Genomic DNA, 19,546 nt, shown 5'->3' on the forward strand with positions numbered 1-19,546 from the left:
AGTCGGAGACTTACCTCTCTCTCTCTGCATATTCATCCCTTTGGCTTTCAAACCCAGAAGCGTTCTCACACGCACACACAAAGCAGGCACAGGCAAAAAGCCACACTTGTCACAGCGGCTGAAGCTCCCTCATCAAGCAACCGCGGTTGAAGCTGGCTGCTAATTAATATTAACCCTCCAAATCGGAGCCACGCTCAGGAAACCGGGGATGGAGAGACACGGGACGGGAGGGGAGTCACCAATTTTCTTTTTACTTCATCTGGAAAATTAAGAGCACCGCTGATTTGAACAAGAAATCATCAAGGAAAGCAATCACAACTCCACACAGCCCGTAACTCGACGGACTGGGCTGTGTAGCCTGCCACGTTCATGCGCTGAAATTAAAATGACTGCGGCAAGAATAGCAATGATGGCATGGGTTTGACCCTCCTCCTTGGTCCTCAGAAAACACAAAAACCCCCACAGAGGGTGCTGAAGGTGATCGGGCAAGAGGTCTTCCTTATTTGTCCAAAGAACCAGTGGACAACTGGTCAAGACTCCCCCTCAGTCCTTCAGAGGAGGGTGTTGCCCCAGACCCTCCACCTCAAAGAATCGTGCAGGGGAAGTGAACGTGGAGCACTGAAGGGGGTGCCTGGAGACCCTCCACACCAAGCACAGCACTTATTTGCTGTTTCTGCATTAATTACAATAAACTGCTTCATAGCCTAGTGATCACTTAATGGAGCAGCAAATATGGCTTTTTCCCTATAATTAGTCAATGTAATCTACTATTTCCCTCCTCCTGGCCACCCCTTTCTGCTCTCTACACACTAACATTCACACGCGCCCTGCCCTACCCCCTTCCCAGAACCCACTTATAGTCATAATCTTGTTCCGAGTTCCCAGCAACACCTGGTGAACTCCACCCAACGGACGTGGAGTAGAGGGAACTAACTTGGAAGTGAACAGGAAGACCTGGACACCTGCAGATGTGTACGGCGTCTGGGGGCTTTCCCAGCCCTGACAGTGGACCTAAGGGTCAGGGATCTTCCAGGCCAATGGCTGGACTGTGGGCACTTCCTGGAGCTCTACAAACTTATTCCACTCACACTATGGGGTTCACAGGTTTGTGTGCGAAAACCTAGCATTCCGTGTACCCAAGTAAAAGGTTCTATGAAATGGCAAAACTTACCCCCCACCCCATCCCAATGTTCTCCCTCCCTCCCACCTGTCCTCACCCACGGCTGGGAACTTTTCATTTCCTTGGAGTTATTCCTCCTTCTAAGCATCTCCCAAACCTCTTCAACCACCCAGCCATGCACTTCCAGTACCATCGAGTGTCAAAGGGACAAACCCACCTTCAAAGGCTTGTGGACACCATCTAAGCTTCCTGGCTAAATAAAAACATTTCTGCGTTGTTGAGAACTCGGGTTCTATGAAATGAAGCCCCGAAAACAACCCGAATGCATGTAGATTAAGGATAACAACACCCCCTTCTCGTGGCCTACTCTTCTTTACTCCTCCTCCATCCAAGAACGTTTGAGCTAACTGCAGGCACCCTCATCTTCGGCAAGAGCAGAACACGATGTCTTTCTCATTTTCAAGATACAAAAAAAAAACAAAACCAAAACAAAACCTGGTTATGGGAAAGGAATGAACATGTTCCGAGTGTCGACCATACACCAGGTGCCTTATTTATAGTGTCTCATTTCAAACCCACGACTCTCGTGAGCCCCAACGTTGTTAGGGTGCGGAACTGGAGCTCAGAAGGGTTTGAACAGCTTCCTAAAGGCACAGAGGAAGCACCAAAGTTCAAACGAGGTCCCTCTGAGCCCGACGGCGGTGCGCCTATCAAACCACGTGCTTCACGTGCTACAGCGTCTGCACCTGTCGGAATGCAAAGCTGACATCCACACGTCCGTGTGCGTGCGTACCCCGTCTTTCTCAATACATAAGAAAAAGTTACGTAAGGGAGTAGATTCCCGTACCTGCAACAATTCTCCAACCACCAAGGAAGACAGGCAGTCGGCATTGGGCCAGACTGGCCACCGGACGCCACCCTCCCTAACAGTGCTGTGACTCACACGTCCACGGCACGTCCTGTGTGCCAGACCCCCATCGGTGCACTCTGGGAGTCATCTCATGGAACCCTCACGACAAACCCATGAAGGAGACACTGTTATTACCTCCCTTTTGCAGAGGACAAACCTAAGGCAGAGAAGATTTAGATAAACTGCTCAAGGCCACACAGCTGGTAAGTGGCGGGGCAAGGATTCACACTCAGAGCCCCCAGTTCCGGAGCCCACGCCCCCACACCCACCCGCACCACCTGGACAGAAAGTAAGAAAAACGGTAAAGCCAATGATTAAACGCAGGCGAGGAGATGGGGCAGAAACTACCTCTGGCGTTTTCCCGTATTTTCAGGCCCCAACCTGTACAACAGCGAGTCATTCACAAACCGGTCTCAGGCACAATTCTCTGCCGTGAGCACCTGTTCAGCTCAAGCTCTCCGGCCAAGACGTGAGCCCAGAACCCACAAGGCCCCGAGGGCTGGTCTCTAGGCAGCTTTTACAACCCCTGCACAGAGAGGACTGCAGAGGCTTGAGTTCAAAGCCACAAAGCTCTTCCCCGACACTTGGGGCTTCGTCTGGGTGCCCTAAGAAATGGTCATCTCCCATGAACACAATGTCCTCCTTCTCCTCGGATGCCCAGGGGCGCTGGCTGTCCTCGCTCCATCATCTCTATACAGCCTGGGGAAGAACTCGGGCGACTGTCTTCGCCATACCTTCCGCTCTGATCTGCTGAGGCCGTGCTGAAGAGGGGCAGCTAGGGGAGCTAATGGTGTGGACACGCACGCTTTGAGCAAACGGGATGATGGGGTGATAACGGCAGGCCCGACATGCTAACGTGGCAGCGTGCCAAACACAAGCTGCCCAGGCAGGACTTGTGCTCAAAAGAACTTTAATTGAATTCTTTCAGCAAGCGCAGCAGAAAAATTCATAATGAGGTTCTCCCCCACCCCAGTTCTATAGTTGTGTGGATCCAGTGGAAAAAAAAATCACTCTTAGCAAGGGCACGGGAGGAATATGGACGTTCACCGTCCTGTACGGTGGGGAAAAACAATGGTTGACACCGGGGATTTTTATTTTCAAAGCCATCTAAGGAAGGCACTCTGCCACCATCAGCTTTACTACCCCTGTCAGTACAGGAAAACAAGTTCTGAACCTGGCTCCCTAGTGAAAAACGCAACATTTGTATAATTAAAATTATACTTGTGAAATTCAAACACACTTTAATTTCCTAAGGGCCCCCTAATCAAGTCAGAAGTTCTTACCAGAACCAATTATCTATTTGAAAACAGAAGAGGAAACATATACACGCAGCCGTCTAGTGGAGACCCGCGGCCCCGTTTCTCCGAGGTGCGGGCATCTGCGCGCGATCCTTTTCTCCCAGGTGGGAGAGACGGCCAACCTGGTTCTTGCGTGTTACGTGTGTGCCTTTCCACATTTCTGTTTGTTTGCTTGCCTTTAGCTATTTAAAAAGTGACATACTTGAGAGCTCTCCCAGAGGGAACTGGGTTGAAAAGGGTTTTTTCAAAAAAAGATATGCATCAATAAATACACACTGTATTTCCACCACCCACTCTTCCCCAGGCCCCATCTAACTTTTTCTTTTTCTTAAGATCTCACAGCCGTTTTTAAATACTTGCCCATTACTGTGTAGAATGCTCACTCCAACGCCACGATAGAGAATAAAACAGAAGCTACCAGCCTCATTTCTAGAACTGGTGGAGCCGAGTACTCCCAAGGTCCTTATCCAGTAAGGCAGCCATACCAGGTTTTCACCTCTTTACCAGGTTGTCCACCCCAAATGGTGCGGCTTTTCTGGACGACCTGAAAACTCTTGCACGGGGACAACATGGAAATAGGGAATACTCTCCAAAGCACTGAAATATTTAAGACGCCGTTGTTGCAATGTTTCATTTATGCTATCAGTATGAAATGTTATTATGCTAGGGCCTTAAAAAAAAAAAAGCTGTGGGCCAACAGGTTTTCTCTTCCCACTTGCCTGGAATCCATTTCAGGGATGAGGATATGGCCTTCTCACACCCTTGGCTTTGGTGTTCCCACAGTGCCCAGCTCCGTGATCTCGGTGCCCCATGCCGCCCACCCAGGTTCCGGCAAAAACCGGGGAGGGAGAACGAAATGCCTCCCCATTTAAAACGTTACTTTTCAGGAAGTTGGAGTAGGTGGAGAATATTGTGGCAAACTGAACAGGGTCCGGCGCGACACTGTCATCAGAAGATTCGGGAACAAAGCTGAGCTTGCACAAACACACACGGGCGCCCACGCTCGAGCTCGCACGCCGAAGAAAACGGTACGGGAACTTCTACTTGGAGGGCTCCCGGCCCCCTCCCCCAGAGCGGTCACCTCGTTAATGTCACTCATCCCCACGCTGAGCTAGCTAGGTCTGTCTGCAGTCCGCTCCTGCAGGCGGCAGGGAGGCAGCTTCCTCTGTATAAACTTCTATGCACTGGGAAATGATCAAAAGCTCTGATTTGGAGGAAAGGAAAAAAAAAAAAAAAAAACTTTGATAGGGCCTCTCTGCTCCCTCGTTCCCCTCTCCCAGTTTCTTTTTGGTGCTTTATTCAAAATCCACTACATGCTCAAACCATGCTCTGAAAGTCATTTACAACATGCCCGCGTTAAAAAAAAAAAAAAGGAGCTAGTGATTGCAGTAGCCCATCTATTTGCAATTGCCCAAAGAGAATAATTCATTTCAGTGGAGGATACAGCTGAAGCCCTGAATACATTCCAACACTGTTTTCTGCCCTTCAAAACAATAAAAATGTAAAAGCCCAGACGAAAGAAGGCCCGAGGTGGCAGGAACGAGACTCTCTTGACCCCTGAGGAATTTATTCTCCTGGATCTTCTAAAGCGCTCTCTCCCCAGAATGCATCATCAAGACCATTTTATTAGATTTTTCTAAACCCCTGAAATTGTCACATAATTGAAACAGAAACAGCAATTTAGAGCTCTGAATGGATTTCTTAAAAACATGGTCCCTGGCCCTCTCTCATCCCAACCTAAATTTAAGGCCCTCACACACAAAACCTTATCTGTCTTTTAAATCCATGAAAGTTACACATTCCCCCAACGCCTTAGACTTCAGGACATTGGAGAGAAACTCATCCCAGACAACAGGCTAAAAAAAGAATCCATTAGCATTAACTTGCCTGTCACAGCCAGTGACAAATAAATGAATGTGATGCTTTCAGATCAGTCATTGGAGGAACTACCCCCAGGCAGATAAAGACCAAGACTGGGAGACAGAAAGCTCATGGGGGGACCTCTCACACAGCCGTGTCTTAGCTGTCCCCTAGCTGCACCCCAGGACTTCGCTCTCAGAGGCAGCAAAAACACAGCCTCAGAAATGGAAAAGGAAACGAATTCCCAAGGCCCACCGAGCCTCCCCAAGATAAAGGATGCCATGTCCCCTCCGAGAGCCCAGACCCCGGGAGCAGGCCAAGCTACGGACACGTGCTGTTCTGTCCATCGCCCCTGAAAAGTAGCAGTGGTACCCATGCACCCAGGAGCTACTAGGGAAGGGCCTCCAAAGATCTGGGCAAGGCCATCTGGACCCACTATGTGCAGACATCACTCCAGTCCCTTCATCTGATCCCCTTAACAATTCTATGATGTGGGTTCTGTTAAAAAAAAACAAAAACAAAAAACCACTTTACAGATGAAGAAATGAAGGCACAAAACCATTACATGATTTGTCCAAAATTCCATCGCTAATAAACGGCATTTAACCATGTTAAGCAGGTTTTTATAAAAGAGGCAACAGACACTGACCTGACGCTGCCTGGCCAGATGATAACACATTTTACTCCTCAGCCTGAGCATTTTACAGCAGCCGGGCAGACTGGGAGAACCTAAAGCCTACCCGTCACGTTGGACGTAGTGGGGCTTAGCGGTTGAGGGAGCCAGGACACGGGATTCAGATAGACTTCAGTCCAAACACCAACCCTGACGCTTACTAGTTCTGTGACCCCAGCAAAGCCTCAGTTTACCCATCTGTCAGGTGGAGATAGTACCAACAAAGGACTGTTGTAAGGATGAAATTAGAGGAGATTAAGCATGTAGAGGCTCAGTATGGTGCCTCGAAGAACACAGCGACTCACAATAAGTGACAGCCATTATTTTGAGCTAGAATTTCCCTTTTTGATTATTCAAGGTCTCAGAACTAAAATAAAGTAGTATGGCATCCAGGAACCCAATCTGGACCAGACAGGGAGCCTGATGCTGTCCACGCTCGAAAGAGTGGGATAGTGAAGACACCTTGTTGGAGGTCGAATACCTATTCCAGTTGGACCAACCACCCCAGCCTGCTGCTACGATGTACCACATGCGCTCACACCTCACACCGCACAGAAGGCAGAGGTTGTGATTCCAGAACCTCCTGCTCCTCACAGGCAGCCTCTCACCCCAAGGCAACCCCAGGCAGACGCTGCCTACGAAGTCACAGGCCAGGCTGCTCTGAGCCACAGGCACTGATGGCAGGTAGACAACCTGCGATTTCCACACCGAGAAACGTCATCTCGCCGTCTGCAAACCACAAGGTCAAGATCATGGCCTGGACAAGGACAGCACACGGAACTTCGGAATGCATCTCTATCACGGCCCCTTGCTAAGGAGGTGGACAGGAAGATGGAAACAAGAGCTCGACAGAACTTGTTGTAGCGGCCACACCCCACAAAGAGCAGGGGTGCCGTCTGCCCAGAGCAGCGTTCCCACGGAAGGGTCTACAGCCAGAGAGATGCAGTGTGACTGTGGCCGAAGGCACAAGTCCAGGAGGAGAAGCTCTCTGTGAAACTGCATCAGCCGCAGTCCTATCTGGGACCCCAGCTTCTACATTGGTCCCAAAGAGCTCGTAACATCGTACGGAGCATCCCCGTGACCCTGCACACACACAACAGGTTCCCCAGCACCTGCCAAGTAAAGCACAAGCTCGTCTGCTTTGCCCAGCAGCCAAGGCCTTCCACGACCTGGCCCCAACTACTCTCCAGGCCTCACCCCAGAGCATTCTGCAGCACACACCCTTTGCGACAGCTGCACGCCCTGACCTCTCCTAGCCCCTGGTAGGAAACACCGCATTCCTGCCATTCTTCCTTCCTACCTGCTCTTCAGGACCTGGGACAAAGAGCAGCTCTTCCAAGAATCTATCTTCACTCTCCCTCTGTGTGTTGTCGCAACCTCTCTTACCATGCTCGGTGCAGCCTCTCCTGTGACATAGGCGGCACCCCTCCTCCCAGCAGGGAGGCAAGACCCTGGAGAGGAGAACGGTGTCTCCTGTGTCACTCTGCTTTCATTCTATCTAGACAGAGACCCAGGGTGTGCACAAGAGTGATATTAAAAGCTGAGGGGTTTTTTTATTAGTAAAATATGCTTGTACCCTTAAGATTTTGTTGTCCAGTGGAGAGGCATAAGGCATGAACCTAAAGAACCATACAGCTCAGAACGAAGCGCCTACCACAGTCCCCAGTGCTGAGCAGAAACGTGGTAAACAATCGCCGAAGGCTGACGGGGGCACCTGCCTGGAGTAAGACGGCGCTCCCGTCACTCTCGCCCTGCCTCGGGCTTCACACCATGGGCATGGGTGCCAGGTGCTCGTCTGTCTGCTCGCTGCTGATTTGCCCCACTAGAGTGAAAGCCCCATGAGGGCAGGGACTTTGTCTCGCCCCCCACAGTCCCCAGAACTGCACAGCGTCTGGCACACAGGTGTTCAGTAACCTTTGGTGAATAAGTAAATGAGTGAGCGCCTGGCACAATGCCTGATGGATGTGTTTTTTTGGTTTTTGTGGGGGTTTTTTTGGCTAATTTATGATTGTTGAAAGGGCCAGAAGCAAAGCAAAGGTAAAACACTGTGGAAACCCAGAGAAAGAAGCATGATGTCCATGAGGGAGCAGAGACGGCTTTGCAGAAAAGGTAACGATTAAGTAGGGCTTTGAAAGAGGGGTCTGTTTTACACGGGAGAGGGAAGGACGGGCAGAGCAGGCAGGGCCCACAGAAGCACAGCGATTCGGAGAAGGCAGGCACTCAGGTTCTCAAGGCGGCAAAGGGCAGATGAATCAGGAAATAAGCGGGAAGAAGGTCCCCACCCTGCCCCCCAGGCCTGCCCTTGCAGGACGTTCCCTATCTGGCTAAGTTTAGACTTTGTTCACTGGGCACCATGAACCCATGGAGGGTGTCATGAAGCCCCAAAATGGGCACGCCCGGAGTCAACCATGAAGAACAATTAAACAAGCTCTTAGGAAGTGAATCTGCCAGATCGAACAGGAGGACAGAGAGGAGGAGCTATGGCTCCCTGGCCAAAGAATGTTCGGGTATTAAAAATACAAAATAGGACAGGAAGGAGGGGTGCTGCCTGCAGGGGCACCCAAGACGGTCCGCCAGTTCCTCAGAGAGTGCCTTCCTCCTCCTCCCTCCCTTGGGGACAGAGAAGTTTCACTTGTCTGCCAAAATCCTCCGACATAGAACACAGGAGACTGACCTTAACACTGAAACAAAAGCATGTGAGGAAAAGCAGAATCCAGCATAAGGGCGTTTGGAGGACGAGGTGCCCCTCCTCCCGAGCTGACACCTGCTGCTGATGGGGACGCAGCAAGGAGCCGCACTCTGCGACCAGGAAGAGGCTGAGCCACCAGCCCACCAGGGTCCTGGCCCTGCGGACAAGGGCTGCAGGCACACCACCCCCTCCCCCGGCTGGGAACCAGAAACCCACCGAGGGCTGTTAACTGCGGCTGCCGAGATGACAGCTGCGGATCATCCAAGATGGCAAGATGCTAGAACGACCCGACCTGCAGCAGCAGGGGAAGGCCAGATGCCGAAAACTCACCCCTCGCCCTTGAGAAGCTGCCAAGAAACCGCTCCCCCGGAACAGGAGGTGTGCGTGTCAGACACCCGTGCGGTGCTGCACCCATCTGGAGGCCTGCGCGACAGAGCCTTCCCAGGAGCAGAAAAACCTGGCTTCTAGCTCAACTGCACAACTCAGCCGTGTGACCAGGGGCAGGGAACAAACTTCCCTGGGCGTCAGCGGCCTCCACCGAGACGAGAAAAGGCAGGTGGGATTCAACGTAGGCATCGAACAGGCAGTTACCAACCGCCAACCATCAACAGCCCCCTGCCGTCACGGGGCTTACTTTCCAATTCAGACCTTTCTTAGGTCATTTTTACCATGATTTTTTTTTTAATCCTACAAAAATAATTCACTAACAGTAACATCAGCAGACATTTTTGTCAGGTGCCAGGGCAAGACTTCTTGCATTCACCTTGGAAACAGCTCCAGGCTGAGCACTGTACTAACCCCTGTTTTAAAGAAAAGGAAAGTGAGGCTACAAGGGGCCTAGGTAACTCGCCCAGGGTCACCAGCTGTGACCCAAGGCAACTGGAAATGGGTTCCCCTCGATCAACAGGTAAGGTTCTGGTCTCTAAAACTTAGGGAGCAAAATGGCAACAGAGGGAAGTGGGGGATGCTTTCTTATACACACGGGCAATGAAGGCAGATGCTGAGTTAAGCCCAGACTCACTCTCCCCATAGGATGCCAGGCAGTCTCTTGGGTTCTCCACGTAGAAAAAGAACCCACAAGCTGAGCGAAGCTCTTCCGGGCGGCCGACACGGCTGCCCGACACGGCTGCCCGAAGGGACAGAAGGGTATGTGACATGACTGATCCCAATCATCTCTGTTTCTCCGACGGCTTCAAATTAAGTCATCTTGTCAGAGTAGCATGAGCATTTTAATTTTTAAAAAGACAGAAGGGGAAACTCTTACATATTTCACAAAATGAAATAATCATCCGAAGAAATAGAAAGATACAGAACACACTGATCTTCCTCTGATCAAAATGTACTTCACTAATGAAGGGCCACCGGCCTCCAAAGAGCAGCCCCTCGCCTAGCTAATAAAGCCCCATCCCACGTCACTTGAGACGCAGACATTTACATCGCAGAGGGGGATACGTGAACTGCAGGACTCGAAACCCTGCCTGCGGTCGCCCATTGAACTTCTGATCAAAACAAGTTTTTATTTATGTGATACATTAAAGAATATTATGACAGCGCTAATAGAAAATCTCTTCCTCACTGCCAGGGATTTTCTGTCGTATTAAGTTACAGTTTCTTTCCACTGGTCTTGTTTTAACACCTCCACGGAATATTTCTCTGGCGAATGTTAGCAAGGAAAGGCAGCCAGGAAGGGCTGAAATGAATTTTAACTGAAACACACGCCCACATACCACATACAAGCTCCTCACCCAGTCGCCAAGCAGGGGCAGAGTTCAGCTGGCCCCTGAGACCCTACGCACAGGCACAGAAGTTTTATTGAAGGGAGATAAACAAGAAATAAACACGGCTTGACTTCAAGTTCTCTGTGCCTGACAGCTGGGGTTTGGCCTCCAACATGCACTTCACTCTGACATCCCTGTGGCCGGGCTCTCGTTCTACCAGAAAATCACCCTGGACAAGGAAGGCATGTTCTCCCCTCCCCGACTCGCAGGGACCACACACCTCTGCCAGTTCCCCAGTTGCTTCCCTGGAGGGGAGCAACTCCAGAACCTACTGAAAAGATGCCCCGAGGGGTCTGATGGCGAGTCAGCTACTAGCCAATATCATACAATGGGATGATGTCACAGGGGTTGGGCTAATCACCCAACTGTGGAACTTCCGTGTCCTGAGATTCAGGCTATGGTTGAGCTCCTCGCAGCCTGCTGACCACTCGGTGTCACCTGCTCTTCCATTAAAGAGAAGCCGTACAATGCTACCCCCACAGGCGAGCACACAGGGAGAGGGCCCAGCTCCGGAGCCAGGTTGCCTGGGTGGGCCCCCTGTACCACTTCTCAACCCATCTGTACCTTGGTTTCCTCAATGGAGATTATACTACTACCCACCTCATAGGACAGAGGTGAAGACTAAATGAGCTCACACACACATAATGTCCCTACCACAGTGCCTGGCACTTCAATTCCATTCACGTCACGTTATTGCTAGCTCTCTGACCCAGTACGGAGGCCTAACTAAAGTAGCAGCAAACACAGCAGGTGACACATGGGCATCACACTGCACCAGGTCTTTTAGTGCTTTACCTCTATTAAGTTACTGAATCCGCACAAAACTCGATGAGATGGGGAAACTGGGTTTCAGGGAAGTCCCATGATTTGCCCAAACTCACAAAGCTAAGGAGTGGCACGGGCAGGAGCCAGAGTCAGGCCGTCGAGCTGGAAAACACCAATCACCACGAGAATGATTAACCCAACAACAATGGTGGTGGTGGTGGTGGTGGTGGTGAGGAGGAGGTACAAGGCCCTCACCCCGTGCCAGGCTGTTCTCCTCTTCACAACAACCTTCTGAGGGAGCTACGGCCGCCCTTCCATTTTACAGAGGAGCCGACTGAGACTGAGAGAAGGCAGCTTGCTCAATGCCTCGGACCTGGGATGCAGAAGGAGACGATGGACGGGAAGTCCTTCGCAAGGCATGCCGTAACCAGCAAGGTACTGTTATGGACTCCCTAGAGTCCCACAGAGAGACAGAGACAACACTTCCTCCCCCAACGGTTTAATGGAGTTCACATCTAGGTGTGACAGTTGACCTAAAACATCCCAGGCTTGGGCTGGGGGGGGGGGTTGGGGAGTGGGGCGGATATGTGTGTGTCCACTTTGACAAGTTTAAGAAATATTCTGTCTTGTTTTCAAGTTGAATGCATGGAAAACCAAATGCCACAGTATATTAAAATGAAATACTGCCTTCTCGGTGAAAAAAAGGGGAGAGCGGGGATGGCCGTGAGGGGGGCGGGTGGGGGGGGGAGTAGAAGAAGAAAACAGGTCAAACCACGGGTCTGACCAAGTCAGGGATTTTTCCAGGTTCCCTCTAGGATACTCTGACCCTCGGTCTGGGGGATCAAATGACTAACCTGGAAATTTGAGGACTCACACTTACGGAAGAAACAGCAACTCTTCCAAACCCAGGAAATACTGCTTATTCTGGAACCCTTTCTTGAATGTCAAGGATCACACAGAGTTTGGAAAGCAACCTTTAAACAGTTAAGACGGTCCCAAAGTTTGTGCTCAGTACAGAAATAATCTAACCTCTTTGGCTCATTAACTCCCATTATTTGCTTAACATTAGAAAAAAAATGCCTTAAGAAAGTATTTCACTATATTTACTTACGGGATTTGTGTTTCCTTAGAAAGAAAGCAAGCAAAAAAAAAAAAAAAAAAAGGAGGAGGAAAGAATGGTGTGGAAGAAAGAGATAGAAAAAAGGAAGGAAGGAAGAGAGGGGGGAGGAAATCTCACGGCAGGATCAGACTTGTAATTCTCAAAATGTCATCCACAATCCCAACTTTTCCTTCCTAATGTGCCAAACCATTCCCCGCTTGTCACAACGAGCAGGTGCCACTTCTGGGAGACGGTGCTTAAAGAAAACAAATCGAACTGGCTCGAGCCACAGCCCCGTTCCCTTTATGACTTACAAATAGAAGCTTCACCTTTCCCCCTTCCTTAAAAGAATGCCAAGGCCACAAGGTGCAGATAACATCTTCCTTCCAGAAAAAAAGTTTAATGAAAAAGTGCAAACCTGACACGTAGGCAAGCCCTCAGCCCTCCCGCTCTCACCTCAGGCTCGGGCTCGGGCAGCTGCATTCCCACGGCCACAGCTGGCAAGCTCAGTGAAACCACGTCAGTGACACACTTCTGAAAAAGTGAAGGCCTATCTCAAGCCTTCAAGCAAGTCCTGTAGTACCACTCGGACAAGCTTACAACCTTTCCAGAGCCTCTCCGCCCGGGCACCGGCCCTTGCACAAAGTGGTAGCACCGTGGGTTTCCGGTGTGCCCTGGTTTACCCAGCCAACCTGGGACCAGGGCATCCACTGGCTCCTCCGTCAGATTCAGGGCTTTATGGGTCTACCAAGACCCATAACCGTTTTTCCAAGAAAGCGCAAGCTGTTTACTTAAATTGTACTGCTCTCCACAAACTCTAGGTTAAAAGGTCTCAAAAGAGTACCCTCCACAAAAGAGTCACAAGGAAATGCCCAACTTCTCCTGATAGGATCTCGGCACTGCTTAAAAAATAAATAGAACACTTGCATAAATATTGCAACACAGAGCTACGTCCTCCCACTAAGGATCAGGCTTGTCCCTGCACTAGCTGTGTGCTCAGAACTCACCTCCCGGTGGCTCACTTACAGACACAGGTTACCTCAGAGCGCCTGGCCTGGCCTCTGGCAGCCACATGCTGTCACCCTGGAGGAACCGTGGGCACCGGGTTTCAATGCTGCGTGGCCAGTGCTCTGTTTGAAACTCCAAATCCTTGGCAACCATCTCTGAGTGCTAGAATCCTACTACTGATTCTCCTACTTACCTTGGGTTGCGCTCGACGAGGAAATGCAACTTTGGGGTCAATCTGGGGGGAAAAAAAATGGAGAAGTGGGAGTCAACTGCAATGCTTTGAGGAGAGGAAAAAAAATGTATGATTAATCACCTAATTATTAATCACTCATTTCTCAGGCTTATAATCCAGCTTTTAGGAACTTCCAGGGCAACCCAAAAAGTTTTGCAGGCTTGGATCCAAACATTACTGGTTCCTCCCAAAATGCAATAAAGAGATCTAGCCTTTCTGAAATACCACGTATTCCATTGTGTGGTGCTGTTCATAAGCCAGATCTCACGTGTTCTTTTCAGGCCAGGGCCTCCCTTCCACAGGTAGGGGATGGTAGATGGTAGCTGCATCTATCTAACCTGCAAAGCATGGCCAGGAGAAAAGATGGAAGCATCATCACTGAAAAAAATCATAACCTGAACATTCAGTGTGAGAACCTTCCAGAAGTAGAAGGTATTTCTTTTCCCCAGTGAGAACTAAACAACACAGGAGGGCCAGGGGACTCCACAAATTTTTTAAATCAACAACATCTAAAAACTCCCTATAGGCCTCCAACACAACGCCTTACTTGAGTTAATCCATGCATTTTGCACAAAAGTTACCTAAGATGAATCAAAGGGACGGTTTATTTTGTAGTTATAGCTCAAAAGAAAACAGGTCAAAAAAAAAAAAAACTATGGAGCCCGACTTGGTTCTTAAAATTAATAATAGTAATAATAAATTGAAATAAAAAGAAACATGAGCTAAATCCACTTGGATTTTAAAAATCACAGAGGGGCAAAAAAAAAAATCTCTGAACCACCTAAACCCAAATTAGAAAAGAAAGGCCATCAAGAGGAAAGGATTAAAAAAAAAAATTACTGAAAAAAGCCAGAGTGGAGTGCAACAATCAGGGCATTCCCCTACCCTAACCCCAATCCCAGCGGAAAAACATCCTCTACCCTAGATTAGACCACTGGCAAAACACATGAGTCCCCATCAGGGACCGGCTTTAAAATTCGAAACACTTCCCATGGAAGCTTCTGAATCCAACAGGCTAAGGGAGAAGTTGTTGAATAGAAAATACGGGGAGGGAAGGGATGGGAAAATATTCCCATTGTTGGTTTTCATTAGATTTCTAAATGTCACGAGTCTTTGGGTAAAATTTAACATAGAGAGTGGCACGAATATTGCTACAAGTTATTTATAGGCTTTGGCTCTCGTATTAAAATTTTCCCCTTTTAAAATGTAAATGTGAACCTTGATTTCAGTTCTGCTGTGGGGTTAAAAAAAAAAAATGCTCTGGGAAAAAGCACAGAGGGAGGAAATGCACACGATAATTCTCCTTCGCAGACTTAACATCCCAGAGGACCCCGGAGGGCGAGACGCACAACGATCTGCCCCTTTTGTTAAGGTAAAGACCTAACGTTAAGTCTGCATCGTGTTCGTTTTCTACCTTTAAACGTCACCTGAGAAATGAGAGATTGTTTTTCCGAAACTAAGAGAGACAGAAATCTCTGATCTAGAAAACTATTCTTTCATCCAGATTAACATTACCACATCTACAGGTGTACGCAGCACTGACTAGAGCTGTCTACGAGAGAAATACAACAGGTGTGGATTTCCATTCTGTTGACCAAACATAAGACAGATACGTCTCCTCACAGACACTCCCAAAGTACTTTTTTTTTTTTTTTTTTTTTTTTTAAGCTGACAGGCACACAATTGCGATAATAAGTCATCTTGTTTGTTGGGTAAAAGGTGAGGAGGGACCGGACATGTTGGGGAACAGGCCAGAAGCTGAGGGGGTGGAGCAGCGAAGAGAATGGAGCGCAATAAATATATGTGTGTATATATATGTATCTAAAATCACAGAACGCAAAGCCAATTCCGAATTCCTGCATTGTGTGTTGTGATAATGGCATGTCGCACCACAGCGAGAGTTCGTCAGCGTGCTGCTGAGACCTCCAAGGGAGAAGACAGGTCAAGGGAAGGATGGCAAATCCCAACCTTTTGCACGTCCCTGTCAACTATTTTTTTTTTTTTTTAACGAACAAAAAAGAAAACTACCAAAAATTAAAACATTAGTTAGTTAGGTACAGCTCTACTTACTGTAGCTACAAATCCTCTAGGAAAAGACTAGGGTACTATTTTGGATGTGAATGGCCATTACCTAAACAAAGCTTTTAAGGTAAACAAGATCCTCTGTTTCCATGTCAATAAACCAACCGCTTCTGCCTCCTGCACTGAACGGTTGAAACAAAGTCAAAAGCTCTGTTATACTAAATCACAGTGACTAAAACATGTCTACGAACAATTAGGGAGGGAGTACTGCAGGCTTTGCTCCTGATACTGAGGGACAGGACCCGCCAGCGGCTGTACGCACCAAATTCTCCCACTCAGAGTGGGCAGAGGGGGTAGACAATACATTCCTGAATTTGCATAGAAATATTTGTCCTCTAATTTTACTAGCTTTTTGAAATAACTAGCCAAAAAAGTCCAAGAGTAAAAAAAAATTCTCCAAATATGCATGATCAATCCCTGAAATTATCATCCCTGAAATTAGATGACCTCAAAGTGCGAAAAGGCTGAGCCGGGGACTATGGCAAATCCAGCAATTACTACAGCAGCTTAGAGAGTGTGGGTTTTCTTGGGGAACAGGGAGGCCATGCACCTCACCTCTGATCAGAGAAAGAGAGTAAATTTGCAGAGTCAAGGCAGGTGTACCAAAAGTGGCCAGGGTTTTTTTTTTTTCTTTCTTCTCTTCTATTCAATGTTAAAGCCAAAGGGACTTAGAAGATCACCTCAGTTCCACTCCTTTATTTTAGAGAAGAGGGAAGTGAGGCCTGAGAAGGAAACAACTTTCCAAAGTTCAAAAGGGGCTGCTGGGACTAGAACCCGGTTGCATGCCTTGTCCCACTACCCCACCAGAGAAGTGAAGTCTCAAGCAGCCCAGCACTGCATCCCAATGTCACCGCAGGGCCCCTGCTTTGGCAGATGTATAAAAACTGTGGGGAAATTCTAGAAGACATAAAGGGAAGGGTGGCGAGCACAGAGCCAACACAGGGGTCTAAATAAAACACTACACATACAGCCCCTCCCATTAAGAGTATTATCATGCACTGATACTCTTACTTCCCTTCCTCTTCTGACCTCCACCCAGAGACCTCCCCCCACCCTCCAACACCAGGCTTTAAAACCTTATAATGCTATAGAAGGACCCAGGCTCAGAATAAAGGATCTGAGAAAGAAAACGAAAAAAACAAATCACTTTGAAAGCCAAGGCCTTATCAGCCTTAGATTTCACGCCATCTGGAGCCACCCACTGGATGCCCAGCTTGGCCCCGGGAGCGCCTCCTTTCCTTCTCAAACCCCATTTCAAATCCGAAGTGCCCCAAGAGGAACCTGTTGCCTGGACCTGGGATGAGCGCCCCCTCCTCTCGCCCCTCCCCCAGGGCCGGGAAGCAGGCTGTGCCTCTGAAAGCCCGTTCCCACAGCCCTAGTTGGTAACATGTGATGTACTCTGCTGACAAAGAAAAGTTGCCTTTACTCAGTGGTGCAGCTTCTTTGCTCGGTCCCTTGGCCTTGACAATAGACCCCCCGCCCCAGGCCGACCCCTCCCCCAAGCCTAGTTCGGCAGCAACTGGAATTGCTGTGGAACAGGCTCTAAAAAGAAAACCCCAAACACGGGGATGGTAGCAAACTTTAGTGCCAACTCCCGAGCTCTGCTTCAAAGTACCCGGCTCTTAACACAGAAGCAAAAGAAGGCACTGTCCCTTTAAATGGGGCTGTCAATGCCCAGGATCGGTCCTGAACAGGGGCGAACAACAACAACGACGACGAGGACCACGACGAGAAGCAACCTACCGTCTTGGAATCTAACTCATGGTGGGGCTGACCTAGTACTTTATCTACACTTGCTGGGTCTGCGAACGTGACGAAGCCGAAGCCTCTGAAATGAGACAAAGAGGGAGAAAAACAAACAAGAAAATGTGACACCACTGAAAGCAACAGGGAGTGAGCCCTGCTGCAGAATGGAGAGCAAAAGTTGCCCCCTCCGCGTCCCCCACCCCCGTCCTCCAAAACCCCTGCGGTCTACAGCCCTCCACCTCGCAGGAAAATACAGCAAGGTTAATGGGGGAAGTGGAACGGGGGCAGGGCCGGTGGAGGTAACTTGGAAAAAGCTGGTGTCTCCACTCTTTCGCCACCTCAGTTTCCTCTCCTCCTCCTCCCCTTCCCTTTCTTAACGCTTTGTTTTATCCCGATGAAAACCTGGCACTTCGAAGAGATTCATCCAGCTTTCTAAGAGGGGCTTAAGAGTTTGGGGAGCTGGGAATGGGAAGAAGCGTACATTTTAAAAAACTGTGTGGAAAGTGAATGAAGCCGAATGTCATTTTCAACAGGAAAAAGAGAAGCGACGGGAAAATGACTTCAGGCGGAGAGATGGGTACCTCTATCCAGACAGAGTTCAAGCCCCAATTTATAATAACCTTTGAGGTTTTGGGGGTGGGGGTGGAATAGAGCGGCGTTCGAAACCAGCCACATGCCTGAGCCCCATTCTAAATCCGCTTAGCTACTTCCGAAGACACCTCCAAAAATAACACTTAAACTTTGTTCTAAAATAAAGGCAAAATCCAGAAAGGAATGGTTTACCTGGAGCGTTTCGTAGTGGGATCTCTCATGACCATACATTCTCTAATTTCTCCAAATTTGCTAAAATAGTCTCTAAGGCTATCTGTAGAGAGAAAAAGAGAGAGATGGGGGGGCGGAGAAGGTGTGGGGGGAAAAAAGCAATGCAAATTTTGATCAAGGACAAAAACCAAAAGTAGTTTTCTGCTGCTATTCTGTTTTGTTTTTTGCATTTTTTGCACACGCGGGAGAAATTCGGCAACAGAGGTCGCGCAGAGGGCTCGGAAAGGATTTGCTATTTAAAAAAATAACCTTGCACAGGAGAAGTGGGGAGCCAATGGCGGGGGGGGGCTCCTACACCGGGATAACAAAGAGCAATAAAGAAGCCAAGAAGGGGGGGACCCAGGCGTCCCCCCCTCCCTCCCTTACCTGGTGAGGTCTGCCAGCTCAGTCCACCGATAAACATTTTACTGGAGGGAGAAAACATAACAGAAGTGAGCACCGATGTCAGATCGGCCATTTTGACGTGTAACTTACAAAAGCTAAAAGGAAAGCGGGGGGGAGCGAGCAAGCGAGAGCCGGGAGGTGGGGTGGGGGAGAAGGTGACGGCGAAATGCAATCCAAAGGTGTGTAACTTCCACGGGGGGGGCGCGCGGGAGGGGCGGGGGGGCGCGGGAGATGCCGAGCTCCGCGCACCGCCGTCCCCGCCGCTGCAAGGAGAGCGAGCCCAAGGCGGCGCGGTGGGCAGCGGCTGGAAACTTACCCGGGGTCGTGCTGGGAGTCGTTGGCGCTGCCCGAGGTGCCTTGGCTCCCATTTGCCTCCATATCTGAGCCCCCCCGCCCCCCCACCCCCAAAAATCCGAGCCCCACAGCGATCGGAGCGGAGCGGCGGCCGACTCCGAGCCCCGAGATCTCCCGCTCCCTCCTCCCCCTCCTCCTCCTCCCCCCCGCCCGGGCTCCTCCGAATCTCTCTGCGAGCGGCGGAGCCGGGGCAGCGGCGAGAGCCGTCACACGTGGGCTCGGCTTAGCTCAGCCCTGCTGCTCGCACACCCCCCCCGTCCCCGCCCCCCCGGCCCATCCCCACCTCTCCCCCTCCTCCTCCCCACCCCCATCTCCTCCTCCTCCTCCCCCCTCCTCCCCGGCGCACGTGGGGCGGAGTTCTATAACGTCGTGTAACCAATGCCGGTGACGTCACGCACCCTGGTGCGGCCCCCGCCTGTCCGCGCGCGCACAAGCGGCCCCCCGCGGCCGGACCCACGGGGCAGTGCGCGAACCCTGCCGCCCGAGGGGCCCCGCCTCCGGGCGGTCCGGGCGCCGGGCATGAGGGTGCGCACCCCGACTTTCTTGAATCACATGGGCTGCGTGGAGCGGGTGGACCGGGGGAGGGGTAGGCGCGGGGAGCTAGCGGCCGATCCTCGGTCGGGCTGGGGAGAAGACGACCCCCGCTAGTTCGGCCTCTCCATTCAAGTTCGCTGGCCGCGGCCGCCGGGATCTGGGGATGGCACCAGTCGCCCGCCCGCCTCTGCG

At 50.2% G+C, this 19,546-nt stretch overlaps 1 protein-coding gene across 11 annotated transcripts in view; it reads right to left on the reverse strand.

Annotated features, from left to right (window-relative positions):
- MSI2 (musashi RNA binding protein 2) overlaps nucleotides 1-19,067 on the reverse strand; it is a 375,584-nt gene extending 356,517 nt beyond the window's left edge. For 10 of the 11 annotated variants that reach the window (XM_053910683.2, XM_053910686.2, XM_053910679.2 and 7 more), the window contains exons 1-5: nucleotides 18,783-19,067; nucleotides 18,449-18,489; nucleotides 18,044-18,125; nucleotides 17,258-17,342; nucleotides 13,394-13,435 (exon numbers count right to left, since the gene is read on the reverse strand). In XM_053910683.2, coding sequence (XP_053766658.1) covers nucleotides 13,394-13,435; nucleotides 17,258-17,342; nucleotides 18,044-18,125; nucleotides 18,449-18,489; nucleotides 18,783-18,844 — 312 coding nt within the window. In that variant the 5' untranslated portion in view covers nucleotides 18,845-19,067. Of the gene's footprint in view, nucleotides 1-13,393; nucleotides 13,436-17,257; nucleotides 17,343-18,043; nucleotides 18,126-18,448; nucleotides 18,586-18,782 lie in introns of those variants that run through there. The other variant, XM_045182302.3, reaches the window with a different exon arrangement.
- Between the last annotated feature and the right edge of the window lie 479 nt (nucleotides 19,068-19,546).

This window comes from Desmodus rotundus, chromosome 9 (genome assembly GCF_022682495.2).
Source record: "Desmodus rotundus isolate HL8 chromosome 9, HLdesRot8A.1, whole genome shotgun sequence".
NCBI lineage: Eukaryota > Metazoa > Chordata > Mammalia > Chiroptera > Phyllostomidae > Desmodus > Desmodus rotundus.